The sequence below is a fragment of the Camellia sinensis genome, chromosome 10 (genome assembly GCF_055761805.1).
Source record: "Camellia sinensis isolate YWXY chromosome 10, ASM5576180v1, whole genome shotgun sequence".
Taxonomy (NCBI): domain Eukaryota; kingdom Viridiplantae; phylum Streptophyta; class Magnoliopsida; order Ericales; family Theaceae; genus Camellia; species Camellia sinensis.
This window is the reverse complement of record NC_138970.1, coordinates 104,237,020-104,248,342: the sequence shown is the minus strand read 5'-3', so window position 1 is coordinate 104,248,342 and position 11,323 is coordinate 104,237,020. Positions and strand designations below refer to the sequence as shown.

The window sequence follows — 11,323 nt, the reverse complement described above, 5'->3', positions numbered from 1 at the left end:
TCCATACAAGACGTCAGTGTGAAATGATTGGCTTCAATGTCTGATTGAGCTGCCATTATTTGCCCAATTGACATCATAGAAAGGTTGGGAAGAGTGGGATCCGGGGCACTCGGCCTTGCAGTGCTTACGGGATCATTCAGGTCCGGAAAGAGAGTAAGGGGACGGGACGAGGCCATGTAGCAGGAGAGAGAGATGTAATCGAAAAGAGAATAGTTTTTGGCAACCTTTCTGCTCTGTCTCTCTGTTCTATCTCTCTCACGAAGCGAATGAAGAAGAAGAAGGCGAAGAGAGTGATTAAGAAGAAGACGGAGGAGAAGACGACAAGAGGGAGAGAGAGCCGAGGCAGCTGATTGACCCGTCTCGCTTTTGTCAGTCGGCTGACGCAAAAGCGAGTACGCGTGTCCGACGCGATTTTCGACGAACAAAAAAGAGACGCGGGCGAATCATATATATATATATATGTATATATCTGTTTTGATTATTTATTTTTTGATGCCATTTACCTCTATCATTTTCCTCTTCCTCCTCCTCCTCCAGATTCTGAGCCATAATTTCCTTTTGCTAATGTCACAGGGGGAGAAAATTATATGATGTTATGTATTATGGTATTATTTTCAAACTAATCTGATGTTATGTATTTATAGTTTGATATCTTAATCTTATATCTTGTTATTAATTCAAAGAGCATGACTTGAGGGGGAGCCCTTGTTACTCCCAAATCAAATCAAAACATCATTGTGTGCCATCATCAAAAATGGGGAGATTGTTGGACTTATTTATTTTGATGATTTATTTAATTATGTTTTAATTTATTTGAAAGAGAAAAATATAATCCAAAATTTATTTTGATGATTTATTTAATTATATTTTAATCAAAATTTATTTTGATGGTTTTTTTAAAAGAGAAAAATAGAATCAAAATTTATTTTGTCCCATTATTTCTCACCTAAACATTTATCCTAAATGTTGTTAGAATGTATTTAATATTTGATTAAATCAGGAGTTCAAATGTATGAAGGACTTGAGAGCATTCTAGCACAGCAGCAGGCCAAAAGGTTCAAAAGGTTCAAGTGGAAGATATTCAAATTAGTAATGATAGAAGTACAATGGCTATAAATGGCTATAAAGGTTCAAAATGCCAAAAGGTTCAAAAGGTTTAAGTGGAAGATATTCAAATTTGTAATGATGGAGTGGAAGATATTGAAATTGGTAATGATGGAAGTACAACGGCTATAAACGGCTATAATTTTCATTATATATACCAAAGCCTCTAATGTAAATAAGTTACAAAAAAACTTGAAAATATTCTTTGATCTATAATCACTCACATTTATTCTCAGAAATTATACATTGAGCATTATAGCTTTAAGCCCATCTTTCCTGTGTAAGATTTACAGAAAAATCAAAACTTCGTTTTATATATCTATCTTTGAGAGATATTTATTGTAAGCTTTCTTTGAAAGCAAAAATACCATTTCATCTTATAAAAGTGTTGCAAACACTGTGTTTTTGAAATCTTGAGAGTGATTGTGAATCACCTAAGATTTGCAAGGGTTTGGACTTGTGAAGTCTGTGTAAAATTCATGGAGGATTGTACCATTTGTAGAGAGGTTGCTAGCACCCCTGTGAAGCTAGAAAATAGTGAAAAATCTTAAGTGAAGCTTAAGGAGTGGATGTAGGCCGAGTTGAAGTCGAATCACTATAAATTTGTTTGTCTCTCTCTCCCTTATCTCTTTATTTTATTTTAAATTGCCATAGCTATATTTCACATTTTTACTGTGCTAAATTCATTAACTGACATAGTTGTTAAGATACTTGTTTTAATTATTTTTATTTCATTAATTGTATTTATCTATTGTGCTAGTCATAATTTTTATTAGGATATTATTAATTTTAATTATAAAAATCTAATTCGCCCCTCTCTTAGGTTGTCTTTTGGGTAACAATAATATTATTTTTTCATTCATACTATTAATGAATTTATAATGAAAATGGGTTGAACTGTTATATATATGAATTAAAATTTTAAAGGAGAGTATACTATAATTATTCCGAAAGTATGAGACTTACTGCATTTTCATCAAACTTCAAAGGTGATTATTGTAATTTCCTCTTATTAATTGTAGGGTGAGCAGATGAATCAAAAAAATCCGTAATTCGAACTGATTCAGTCTAATTCAGTAGGTTTGATTTGATTTGTCTAATATGTAATTTCAAATTGGTTTGAAAAATTAACAATTCATTACTTACGAATCAATTTTGAATTATGATACACAATTCCAGATTCTGGCCTTGTTTGAGAACAAATTATTTTAGTAATTTTTTGACTTTTTACGAAAAGATGTGCAGAAAAATAAAGAAAGTGATGTGACAACTTGTAAAGTCCCGGTGTCTCACATCGGGAATGGAGGGGGAATTCTTGGGCTATAAAAGTAAAAACCTAGACCCTTATATAGCATCGAGACATTTTCCTAGGTGGTGAAATCCTTAGCAGAATGCCCCAATTAAGCGTGCTTAGGCTGGAGTAGTTCTAGGATGGGTGACCCATTGGGAAGAACAAATTCATGCCGGCGTGGCCCAAAACGGACAATATCGATGACATGTGAATGGTTGGGGCGTTACAAATGGTATCAGAGCCGACTCTCTAGAGTACCAAATGTGGGCCCTTGGCGTCTCTCGATATATGTGGGCGGGCTTGTGAGCTGGCAGGCTACTGTACGAGGACATGTAGCCTTAAGGGGGATGGATTATAAGGTCCCGGTGTCCCACATCAAGAATGGAAGGGGAGTTCCTAGGCTATAAAAGTAAAAACCTGGACCCTTATATAACATCGAAGCCTTTTCATAGGTGGTGAAATCTCTAGCAGAACTCCCCAGTTAAGCGTTCTTAGGCTGGAGTAGTTCTGGGATGGGTGACCCACCGAGAAAAACAAATCCGTACGGGAGTGGCCCAAAGCGGACAATATCGATGACATGTAAAGGGTTTGGGCGTTACACAATTTATAGTGACTTTTTGACTAACGTATATAATTGCCAAACGAGGTCTAAATCCTATCCAAATCATTTACAATTCTAACATAGCATTATGCTATACACCTGCTAATGTCTCCACCAAATTGATTTCGAGCATGATGTCTTCACCAAGTTGATGCTTGCAATGAAATGGTTCTCTCTCTCTCTCTCTCTCTCTCTCTCTCTCTTTTTAAAACTTTGATGATCTTAATATTATTTTTGTTTTGTCGTATTTCTGTTAAGTGCCAAGTACGAGAGAGAAAAAATAAAGTTATTGACCTATCTCAGCCTCAACTTGAGCCCAAGTCACAGCTTGAAGATTCTTCTGATGAAAAGGTGTGCCCTCCTAACCCAAAAGGTCGAAACTAGTGCCACTCAAAAATGAAGAAAAACTAAGCAGATCTGGAGGATAAAGAAAGAGGTAGGGGTGTGCAACAGATCAGCTGACCCGAGGTACAACAGATGGATGCGTGACACCTGGCGAATGGTTGTGGGCCTAGAAATAGTATTTTCAAGGGTAATCTGCCAATTTTATTGATGTACCCGACCCCCCGCCCCACACTAATTTCCCCCATTTTCCCCCAACCTCTGCCCTATTTTTTTTTCATTTCAGGTTTGAGCCCTAGGTTTTGAGTTCGTCTCTCTCTCTCTCTCTCTCTCTCTCTCTCTCTCTCTCTTACTTGAATGGAGGCGACGAGAATCGATCGGCATCGGTGACGATTGGCGACTGTTGTTTGTGTCGGCGACGACAACTGTGTTCTGTGTCTTCTCTTCTCTTTGACGATCGGCTAGCGACAGGTAATCTTTTTATCTCTTCTCTTCTTCTCTTCTCTTTTCTTCTTGTCTTTGATCGACGATGATCGACAACTGTGTTTAAGGCTTCGGCTTCTTCTCTTCTCTTTTTTTCTTTTCTTGTCTTTTCTTCTTGTCTTTGTACAGATCTGTTTATTTTTTCAGGGCTTCTATTAATTAATTAGGGCTTTGTTTGTGAACTGTGATGATTTTAATTTCCTAATGTGATGATTTTTTGTTTATTTGTTTGTGAACTGTGATGATTTTTGATATTGAATGAACTTGATTTTGTAACTGTGTATTGTACATTAGTGTTGAAATTTCTGATCAACTTCCTCTAAACTAGTCCAAAAATTAATCTGATTTCTCTGCTATGTATGTCTGTATATGTATAAATATGCTTATATAATTTGTGGATTTTGGTTGTAGATATTTGGGTTTGAGAATACAGATATTCAAATTCCTCTAAATTAGTCCAAAACAATATGATTTCTCTGATATGTATGAATGTATGTATATACGTACAAATATGCTTATATAATTTGTGGGTTTGGGGTATAGATTTTTGGGTTTGAGCATAAAGAGCCCCGAGCTTGAATTCAATGTGATATCTTCATCTTCCTCTAAATTCATTACCCTCTTTATTACCATTTTTATCTTCTTGACATTGTGATTTGCTTATTTCTTGTTTTCATTACCCTCTAAATTGTTAAAAGTTTGGTACTTTATTTATTTGTTTTTGCAAAAGATAAGAACTTCATTCAAATATAAAAGAAAGCATACAATAGAACAAAGTATTTGATTTCTGAGTACTTGATTTCTTATTCATGTAGTATATTTGATATGGATTCTCTAAATGAAGAAACATTTTTTGTGAGTCCAAATGTTGAGCCCGAATCATCTTCTATTGACTCCTTTACCCAACCTAATGCTCCCCCTCCTAGACCACCCTTGGCCAAAAGTAGTAGTAGTAATAGTAGTCGGAGAACAACATAAAAGGCTTAGGATCATTTTGAAAAGATTAAGGGTATTGATGGGAAAGATAGGGTTATGTGCAAGTATTGTAAAAAATAATATATGGTAGGCTCTAAGAGTCATGGAACAAGTAATTTGTTAAGTCATTTGAAAAATTATACAAAGTATACATATAGGGATACTCATGGGCAACAATCATTGGGATTTTAACCTAGAGAAGTTAGTGGGAAGGGTGTTATTGATGTTGTGGCTACGTCATTTTCTATAGAAGTTGCTAGGAGTTATCTTGTCGAGATGTTAATAATTGATGAATTGCCCTTTAGATATGTGGATGGGGTTGGTTTTAAGAGGTTTTGTAATATCATGCAACCCAAGTTCAAGATCCTAGCTCGATATACTATTGCCAGAGACGTTGTAGACATATATACCAATGAAATGGAGAGGTTGAAGAAAATTGTGAAGGGGCGTAGAATTTGCTTTACCACAAACACATGGACTCCCATACAAAATTTGTGTTATATGTGTCTAACTACACATTTCATTGATGATGATTGGAAGTTACAAAAGAGGATCATAAATTTTTGTCAAGTTGAAGACCACAAAGGAGAAACTCTTAGTAAAAAAATTGAGGCACTTTTAAAAGAGTAAGACATTGATGGCCTTTTTACTTTAACTGTTGACAATGCGAGTTCCAATAATCTAACCATTAGATTCTTGAAACGAACCACAAAACTGTGGAAATGAACTGTCTTGGGCCATGAATTTTTATATATGCGTTGTTGTGCGCATATTCTAAATCTCATTGTTGGTAATGGATTGAAGGATCTTGAGTCTTGTATAGCGAATGTGAGGTATGTGAGGTCATCTCTAAGCCGCCTTGACACTTTTAAAAAGTATGTGAAAAGTTTGAAAATTGAGAGTAAGAGTCTCTTGTGCCTAGATGTGCCAACACGGTGGAATTCCACATATCTTATGTTGAAAGCGATGGAAAAATTTGAGAGTGCTTTTCAAAGAATGGGTAAGGAGGACTACAATTATAAACACTACTTTTTAGATAATGAAAGGGGTGAGAGAAGAAATATGCCTACAGCCGATGATTGGGATAATTGTAGGGTGTTTTTGAAATTTCTTAGAATGTTCTATAATGCAACAAAGAGATTTTTTAGATTTTTATTTGTTACTTCAAATACATTCTATACTGAAATTTTTGTCATTGAAAATACGATTGAATAATTAATCAAAGACAATGATCTTATTTTGGCTTCAATAGCAAAGAAAAATGAAAGAAAAGTTTGACAAGTATTGGGGAAATGAGGATAAAATCAACCTCCTTTTGCGGTTGCGCTTGATCCTTGAAGAAAAATGACATACTTGCAATGTTGTTTTTCAACAATTTTTGGTGGAGATGTGGTAAAAGTGAAAGAAATGTTAGACAATGTGAAAAATTATTGAAGTCAATTGTATGATCATTATGCCACGCTTGATTCAACAAATGTGCATGCCTCCAATATAAATGAAATAGTGGATATGGTGATAGATGAAAATGACCCATACTCTATTGTGAACTCTCAATTTAACTCATTTTTTGAGGGATAATTTTATAGTAGTGGGAGTATGTCGGAATTGGACAAGTACTTGGGTGATATTGAGAAAGGTGGGAAGAATGGTCAATTTGACATCTTGGAGTGGTGGAAGGTTAATGCAACAAAGTATAGAGTGTTATCACTTATAGCACGAGATGTGTTGGCAATACGTATTTCCACTGTTGCTTCTGAGTTGGCTTTTAATACAGGAGGTTGTATACTTGATCCATTCGTAGTTCACTTGCTCCAAAGATGGTGGAGGTTCTTGTTTGTACACAAAATTGGCTCCGAATTAACATTCCAATATGCCTTCGACAAGCAATGGATGATGTTGAAGAATTAGAACAACAATATGATTCGAGTAATACATACAATGATTTATTTTGTTTTAAATTTCATTTATTTTGTATTATTCAAAATTCATTATTTTCACTTCACATGTTTTTTTACTTTTTATTTTTTATTTTTTTTGTTATTTTTATGTGTAATTGTTTCGGAATCAAGTTCTTGTTCAAGCCCAAGTCTGGAACCTAGTATTATTGAAGTTTAATATCATTGGTAAAATACCCCCTCTTTGTTAAATGTTGTTAACATATGTTTAGTTGTTTTAAGTTTAAGACTTTTTAGTGTTTTTCTTATTAAATAATTTTATTTTTTTGCTATGCAGGTTTAGATGGCTCATGATTTGGCTCAAGGAAATTAATGACTTTTCTGCTTCTTTTTGGATGACTGTAATATTGTTGTTTGGATGCACAATATTTGTTTGTTGGATACACAATGTTTTGGATGATTGTAACTTTCTTTCTTTTTTTTTTTTGTTAGAACTTTTTATGATTTTCAACTTCAACTTTGGATGACTATAATGAATTATGTTTTTGCATTGCCCACTAGAACTTTGAACTTAGGATGCCCAGCTTGTTTTTGCATTGCCCACTGGAATCAATAAAAATGAATTATGTTGAAAATGTTATTTTTTAGGAAGTTGCCCAAGTTGTTGTGAATTGCCCAGGTTGTTGTGAATGAATATGTGAATATTGCCCAGTGTTATTTTTTGAATTGCCCAAGTTGTTGTGAATGAATATTGCATTGCCCAAGTTGTTTTTTTAGGAAGTGCACAATTAAATTATGTTAAAAATGTTATTTTTTTGAGGAAGTGTACAATTAAATTATGTTGAAAATTTGTAATATTTTCAACCACCAAACCGATTCATATCAATCCACTAATCTGCTTAATTCGCTCAATCTGCATCTGCCGGATTGGTGGACGAATGGCGGATTGTGGGTTTTGTGGCTGCAACCAATCCGCGTCCACCCTTAGAAAGAGGTATGCAATACCAATATTATTTTGTTATTCAAATTAAATTAATGTATTGTATTGTTTTATTTTAAATTAACACTAATTTTATTAGATGATAAACTTATATTTATTTATTATATGTTGAATATTTTTAGAATAATATTATATGATTTTTATTATGTAAAATTGTAGTTCCAATTCGAACCAATTCATGTTTAAATAGTTTGGTTCGAATCAATTTCATAGTTTAAATGGTCCAAATTGTTTTTTTTTTTTATATGAAACTGTAGTTTACAATTTGGTTCTAATTTCATCCCAAATCGGTTTGATCCATATCCATCCCTAATTGAGGCCTCGTTTGGGAATAGACTATTTTAGTAATTTTTTGACTTTTACGAAAAGATGTGTAAAAAAGTAGAGAGAGTGATGTGACAACTTATAATAACTTTTTAATTTTTTTGACTAAAAAGAAGGTTGACCAATGAGGCCTGATTGTTAGTCACTTTCGTAAAATAGTAATTTATTTTATTTCTTATTGAAAAATATATGGGAGTCCTAATTAAGCCCCTAATCTACTTTCAATGTACGGGTGTAAATCTGGCCCAGCCCATGTCTGGTCTCGCGGGCTCCTGCCAAAATTCAGGCTAGGCCAGGCCGAGGCAGCCTATGAGCCAAAAAATTAAGCCCAGGTCCAAGCCCACGCCTAGGGGTATTCGGGGCTTGGGCGGGGCCAATGGGCTTGGGTTGGCCTAACCATTTTTTTAAAAAAAAAAAAATTTCACCAAAATTTTATTATTTTCCATTAAAAAATTCACTGGCCTTTGGGTGGGTCAGGCTTCGGGGTCGGGCCCTAAGTGGGCCAAACGGGCCGGGCCGACTTCAAAACAATGGTCTAGGCCCTAGACCAGGGGCTCGGACTGGGTTGGGTCTGGCCCATCTCGGGCCGCGGGCCATTTTTACACCCCTACTTCAATGACATGGAAGAGTAATGCTAGGGATTACGAAAAAAATATGATGAAAATGATCATGAAAGATTCTTCATCTTTAGATTACACATACAATAAAACATCACACACTAATCAAAGAATGAAAAATTTTCATAATAGATTTCATGATCCTTACCATTATTCGACATGGAATAGAATGGATCGGATCATGTGAAAGGAGATTCACACTCCTCATCCCACCAGTCTCTATCCTCTTTATTCTCTCTCTGCTATCTCATTAAAAGTCAAAATAAAAATGATGTATTAGACCATCTCCAACGGTGAACCAAACCCAGCATCAAATTCAAATTTTGATGAAAAACCTACTTTTTCAAGCTCCAACGGTTGCACCAAAGTCATATCAAAATGAGAATTCGGCAAACAAAACATCAAACTGAGACCAAGACACAGATTTTACCAAATCACTGTTACTGACCATTGAAAGAGATACATCGATTGCCCGGCCGGTTGACCAACCGGTCAACCGGTTCATCAGATTAGGCGACGGGTTTGGACTGTGACGGGTTTGAACTGGCTGAACTGATGGGTTTGAACTGGTCCGTGGCCTGAGCTATGTAGGTGAACCGGTCAACCGGCTGGTTGACCGGCTGGTTGACCATCCGGTCGCCCGGTCTACGCATGAGAATGGTACTGCTTTCAACAGGTTTGGCTTGACAGGTTTGGTTTCAGATAGGTTTATTTTTAGATAGCTTATTTTGTGGACTTGGAATAATTTGAAATAATTTGAAGGGTGATATAAATTTCAATTTTATTGAAAATATAATTCAAATTGTTATCTTTCATATAAATATTTTAAAATTAGTCGTTTCAGTAAATTTACCGTTGGATGGACAGAGTCTTTTGATAATTTGCCGCTCATATACATATTTTAAAAGTAGCCGTTTTAATAAATTTACCGTTGCATGAACAGAGTATTTTTAAAATTTACCATTGATAATGTGTTCTATAAATATATCAGTTTTGTATATCAAGATGACAGAGTCTTTTTTTTTTAGAAGAGCATTACATTGTATGTTGTGAATTTTGTTTCTTCTGTGATTTTTCTCCTTTGAAACTTTAATTTATATTGTATATCATTCTAATATTTTTTATTATTTTACATATTGTATGTACTGTATTTTTTTGAAGTTATGGAAGATTTTCAAATGTTAGAAGAATCACAAATGTTTCAGCACAGCACTGATATTAATTTTATGTCGGAAACTTCGCGAGAACAGAACACGCAGAGCAGTGATAATCATTTCATTTCAGAAGCTTCTCGTGTTTCTCGTGGTAAAGCATTTACAATTATAGAAGATGAAACTTTATGTAGATCTTGGTTAGCAGTCTCTCAAGATCCCATTACTGGTAATAGTCAGACTATAGTTATATTTTGGGAACGAGTACTTGTTAATTTTAATTCACAATTGAGTGGTGAATCAAATCGAAACCGTATTTCTTTGTCTCACCGTTGGTCTGCCATGCAAAAGGCAATTAATCAATTCTGTGGTTTTCTTGAACAAATTCAACTGAGGCAACAAAGTGGAACAACTGAGGCAGACATGGTAACATTTATTTATGTTATTAAATATCAAATTTCTTCTCTAAATGCATATTTGTTATTAAAATTGTTGTAATTTTTTTTTGTAGGTCGCTGAAGCAAAGCGGATGTATCATGCAATACAGAAAAAACACTTCACATTTGATACATGTTGGGATATTTTGCGCCGAAGTTGTAAGTGGGATGAATTTCGAACACAATCCAAAAAGAGTACGCAACACGCTTATCCATGTTCTAATCCACCAACTGGAGAATGTGATGCATTTCAATCCAACCAGAATAATGTTCTGCACGAAGAACCATCTAATCCATCAACACGACCAATTGGTACTAAAGCAGTGAAAGAGAAGTTGAAGAATCAAACAACCCACGATAGTAGATTTGATGAAATGGCTGCCAACCAATCCAAAATGGTTGAAGTGTTATCAACTATTTCTGCTAGAACTATTGAGCGAGATGAACAAAAGGCGATCGACCGTAACCAGAAAGCTGCAGACCGTCGAAGAAGGGCCGACGATAGGGAGGAACAACTAAAACTCCTATCTATGATGAATGAAAGAGAACAACGAAATGAAGATCATAAAATAATGTTAATAGACATGACAAATTTAAATCCAATGCAAAGGGCGTACTACGAAGATCTTCAACGACAGATTTTATTTCGAACAACTAATAGATTACCTTGAAAGGTTCTGTATTTACTGGTTTATTGGTGTCATCTATTGGAAAAGGAAACGGAAAAACTGTACAATTATATGAAATGTCTCACTTGCGTTTTCTATTTATGTAAAATTAGAAATTAATTAATTTGTTCTCAGTTTTTGTTTCTTGAGATGATTGCGTTCTATTCTCTACTGCTTCTTTGGATACCATATTGATTGGTAAAAACAAAACACACCAATTGCTAAGTACTTATCATGAATGCAATTCTTCTTCATGGATATGTCAGTTAAGGGGCTCATATATTTTTTTTTCTTCTACAATTTCCTACAACTATCTAAATGGGTGTTGTTCTTCTGTTACGCAATCAAGTCCAATGGGCTACATCTTCATATTGTTATAGATGATTATAATTCCAAGGTTTTATAATTTCACCCTTCATTCAATCTGCGTCTTAT

The 11,323-nt window shown here is 34.8% G+C and overlaps 1 protein-coding gene across 1 annotated transcript; it reads left to right on the top strand.

Moving 5' to 3' along the window:
• Positions 1-9,795: 9,795 nt before the first annotated feature.
• Positions 9,796-10,891, top strand: LOC114306330 (uncharacterized). Its single transcript, XM_082890319.1, has 2 exons — positions 9,796-10,209; positions 10,295-10,891. Exons 1-2 carry the CDS (start codon positions 9,796-9,798, stop codon positions 10,889-10,891), a joined length of 1,011 nt encoding a protein of 336 aa, XP_082746445.1.
• Positions 10,892-11,323: the final 432 nt, after the last annotated feature.

Coding starts and splice junctions, on each gene's coding strand:
- LOC114306330 (XM_082890319.1), top strand. CDS start 9,796: ATGGAAGATTTTCAAATGTTAGAAGAATCACAAATGTTTCAGCACAGC. Junction 10,210..10,294: donor GAACAACTGAGGCAGACATG/GTAACATTTATT, acceptor TTTTTTTTGTAG/GTCGCTGAAGCAAAGCGGAT.